Source organism: Athene cunicularia (assembly GCF_003259725.1).
Source record: "Athene cunicularia isolate RWA chromosome 4 unlocalized genomic scaffold, athCun1 chr4_part1, whole genome shotgun sequence".
Taxonomy (NCBI): Eukaryota; Metazoa; Chordata; class Aves; order Strigiformes; family Strigidae; genus Athene; species Athene cunicularia.
In genome coordinates this window covers 26,422,767-26,427,230 of record NW_020799098.1, presented here as the reverse complement: position 1 = coordinate 26,427,230, position 4,464 = coordinate 26,422,767, and the positions used below count along the sequence as shown (strand labels likewise).

Below are 4,464 nucleotides of genomic sequence, written 5' to 3'. Positions count from 1 at the left end.
GGTGTTGAGACAAAGCACTTATCATTTACAGGCATGTGGTCCTAATCTGAAAGATGAATTGGTTCATTCACTTCAAGTACCACATAACCATTCACACACCATCGAGCTTAACACTATTAAAGGGTAATTTCCCCTGTGGGAGCTATGCCCAATACAGCCACGATCTCTACAGTGTCTTTTTATCTTTCCATGGCAGGTAAAGAGATTTAAATAAAAGGCTCCATCAAGAGTGCAATCACAGACATATTCTTCCTATTGAAATACCCATGAAACAGCAAATAAACACCCCTAAAAATCTTAATGTTCCTAAACATTACCAAGACTTCAGTGTACAGTTCCCACTTCAAAATTCTGTGTTGGAATCAAAGCATGTGAGATGCCTCATGAGCTTGTCAGTAGAGGACAGAACATATTATGGGACTATTTGCATTTCCTATTAAATTCTGAATGTAGTAAAACATTTCAGAATAATCAAGGAGTATATTTTGCCTTCATCTCTCATAATCACCATGATTTTTTTTTTAATTTCTCATAATTTCTTTAGTTTGTCTACAATGATTCATTGAACAACCTGTTATTATAGGTTCTATATTCTATCAAAGATGATAATTAAGTCTACAGTGAATTTTTCTTTAGAACATATTATTTTCACATGTTCTTGCCCAAATATTTGGGATCTAAAGTATTATCTGCAATAATTTTGCTTGGTTTCTCCTAAAGATTAATTTTGCAGGGATGCCAATAAAAATACGCTTTCTCGGTAAAAGACTGAAAAGTTATAGAAATCATTTTAACTTCCTTTTTTTTGTGTGTGTGTCTAAGAAGAGACATTATTTTTTCACCCTTTCTGCTTTTATGATTAAATTGTTTTCCTTCTAAGATCTTTTTTGCATTCACACTAGAATGATCAGGCTTTATTTCTGAATTAATTTTTTGTAACTTAAGGTCACAGAGTGTGTTTTCTTTGACTTGAATGTGGTCAACATTTAAGTCTAAAACTTTCTTTAACTGAATGCAGTTTTGGACCCAGACTCACAACTCAGAATCAGCTTGTTAGTGAAGCCAAACCAATTTACATGGCCTGTAGGTATGAATTTGAAGCTCTGCCAGAGCATGGGGCATATTTATAAAACTGTTTTGATAAAATGTGAGTAACCTAAGTGCTGCTTTTTATGTCAGGGAAGCCCTTCTCAGATTCACAAGACCTCTCTGTGGCAGTCTCATCTGCAAGCCAACTTGCTTGGCTTTCTTAAATTACATAAAAGTCGAGTTCTGCTCAAAGTACTGAAGTAGATATGTCAACAGTGCTGGCCTTTTACCCAAGAGTTCAGGGCTTAGCACATTAATAAATCAAAGCTTCCCAGATACTAATTCTCTCATGTGCCGAAGGGGAGTTAACTCACTTCTTCCAAATGAATATGTTACTCTGAAGTAATGGAAGGCAAAAGGAACATTCTCTTCATTTTATTGAAGCTATTCTACTTTACATTTACTAAAGCCAAGCCTCAGTTTGGTCAAAGAACATGAAAGTGTGAGCATTTGACTATCCATAGCAATTCGTCACTCATCTGAAAGAAGGAAGAAAATCAGAAATGCTGAGTTTCAATCCTCCTTTCCAAAAAATACTTCAATATTATATACTGTGGTCTTTGGACCAGGCCTTTAATCCAAAAAGTAGTTTGAAATTTTGTACCAGATGAGACCCAAATTGGAAACTGAATCTATATTTTTTTTTTACTTGAAGTAATTTGAAACCACACAGCATAAAGACTCCCACACAAAGTTTTGTTCCACTGAAATCTCTACACTGAAATCTTCAGTTTTTCCTGTAAGTGCAAGCTGTCAAGAGCAGAGCTTGTCAAGACCACCTAGATATTTCTCACATTATATACTAAATATTGTTTGCTTGGGATGTCCATAATGGATAAAATTCATCCACAGTCAGAGGGGCAGCTAAGGAATGCATGGCACTTAATTCATGAGCCTTAAAGTTAAGTGGGACATGGCCTTCCCTCTCCCCACCTCCCAACAGGACTAAGTTAGATGTAAGTTGCAATACCTAAAACAAGTAGAAAAGTTTCCTTGACAAATTGTATGGAGATAAAAAGACTCACATAAACTCCCACTGCTAAAGCCAAGCAGTGGATTTAGCTTGATTTTGTAGTGCATTAAAGAGGACAGAGTGCAGTGGTCAGGAAGTCCCTTCCCTTGTAAATTTTGCCTGCCATAAAGCTAGTTTTAACCTACAGCTCTGGTGGTAAGCAGCACGCTGAATCTCTTGCTGGTCTCAGAGTGAATTCATGAGCTGGGCTCTAAGAACAGGATTTTCTTCTGAAACTGGAAACATCATTAATTTGCCACAGAAAATGTCAGGGGTTTAGAGCTATCTTTTTATAGATCTTTAAAATAATCTTTTTAAAAAATAAAATCAAAGTTAAATTAGACATAAAAGATAATAATTTACCACTGAAGTGTGATATTAAGTACTCAAAAGTCTGGTAATGAAAATGTTCCCACAGTAGCCGTAACCTGTCATCAGATTTCACAGGTGACTTCTCTCTAAGATTTAATTTAGTGTAATACTTTGAATGTTGGTGAAAGGTAATAAAAACCCCTAGATATGTAAGATGAATAAGTCCATCATAGTGTGAGGTTTGAGGAGTATTTTTTCTATGACTTTATATTAATTATAGTTAATTTTACTTAGAATCTTAAGATTGAATCATCAAACACAGTAGGATTCATCTAATATTCACTCTGAATATAATATAATTTTGAGATAGTAGGTAAAGTTCATTCAGGAATTTAACATAACTGTGTACCAGACTGAAGGTCCTGCGCAGCCTATAAAAATAAGGATATTTCCCTATGAATAACTATGAAAAAAATTGCATTTCATGCAAAATCATGTGCAAATTATATACTGCCAGTATTCTCAAGCATTCAAAAATTATGAAGGAAACTGCAAATAGTATTGTTGGATTAGATATCATTTCTCCTACAGATACAAATAAAAATAACTTTTGTTCTCATTGCTATTGTTTCTGAGCCACCCAATATAATCAGTCAGTATAAAACCCTGTTGACCTCCTGTTTTCATTTTTTATGAAATCAGATAGAAACGTGGCATATTTTACTGCATAAGTACTTTTTACATCATAATGTTATTAACAGTTTTGCTGCAATTTTTGTAAGGTGCATTCTCAATAAAGTATTTGCTAAAAATTTTTGCTTATGCAAGACATAGTTTCTTTTATAGCTATATCAGTTCAAAGGAACCCTTAATCGGATTACTTAATTCAACAGACTAAATCTAGTAGAACTGTGGGTTTATTAGAAAAAGTACATTTGAAGAAGCTAAGACTGTAAGCTAGATTAGATATTGATGTTGCTCATGTTATTGAAAATCAGAGTAACAATACTGAAATCACTATCTGATTAACTAATCATGTTTATAATTACATGCTGCAAAGCCAGGATAATTCCATAATGCCAGCTGAGTCTGGATTTAACATATTCATATAATGGTTTGAGGTATGAAATGAAATGCCAGTTAACAACAATAGAAACAAGGCATGAAATATATTTAAGAAGGTGTACATTTTTCTGGAAGAGAAAGAGTAGTGAAATCACTGCAGCCATGTGCTAAATATTTGGGTTGAATATAATGAAGTAGAAAATTACTTGTATTTGTCACTCTGACTAATGTAAGTGCAGGCCCTGATGGATTGTTGTGTCTCCTCTTTAGATCTTGGTTATTCACGGGTTTCTTTAGATGGCCTACAGAAATGTGACATAGCATCCTGGGATGATGGCTAAAACAAAAGTAAAGCAGGTTGTTGAATGCTGCTGTTGTTAGATTATAATTTATTTGCTTTTGTGTTTTGCTTTGTATTGATTTCCCCTTAGTCTCATATAAAATACTGCAGTCTTCTTAGATTCATTTGAATCATAGAACTGCACTGTCAAAAAGACACTAGAGTGTTCATATTGCTCCTGCATTCTTTATAATTGTAATTATATTTCTAATTTGTAATTCTGAAAAACAGAATACTGAGTGACTCAAAAACCTCCATGCAACTCTGCCCCAGTAACTCAAGGTTTAGCTGTCATAGCTGGAGTTTTGATGCTGGCAAAGGCAGTTAACTGATGCTAATGGTGTTTGGGTAAACTGTAAGAATAATCTATTTTTGTAAGATATTTAGATACCTAAGCTGTTTGGACATTTTCAAGATTTGTAGCAGACACACAACTGCCACTGAAGTCCCAGTCTACATTTTCATTTAGAAGTTTAAACATCTTTGAAATTTTTCCCTTTCGTCTGGTGCAACACCTCTTGAACCCTAGGTAATTCTGTGAGCTTTAGGTAGTGTCCTAAATTAAGATTGTGATGTTTATATGATGTCAGCGCAGCATCATTTCACTTTACAGCTGGAGTTTTGAAAACAGACTTCAGAAATGAAA

General features: G+C 34.3%; 1 protein-coding gene across 1 annotated transcript in view; it reads left to right on the top strand.

Moving 5' to 3' along the window:
- KCTD8 (potassium channel tetramerization domain containing 8) overlaps positions 1-4,464 on the top strand; it is a 13,403-nt gene that overhangs the window by 1,908 nt on the left and 7,031 nt on the right. The window contains exon 3 of the mRNA XM_026846965.1: positions 3,067-3,069. Coding sequence (XP_026702766.1) covers positions 3,067-3,069 — 3 coding nt within the window. The remainder of the gene's footprint in view (positions 1-3,066; positions 3,070-4,464) is intronic.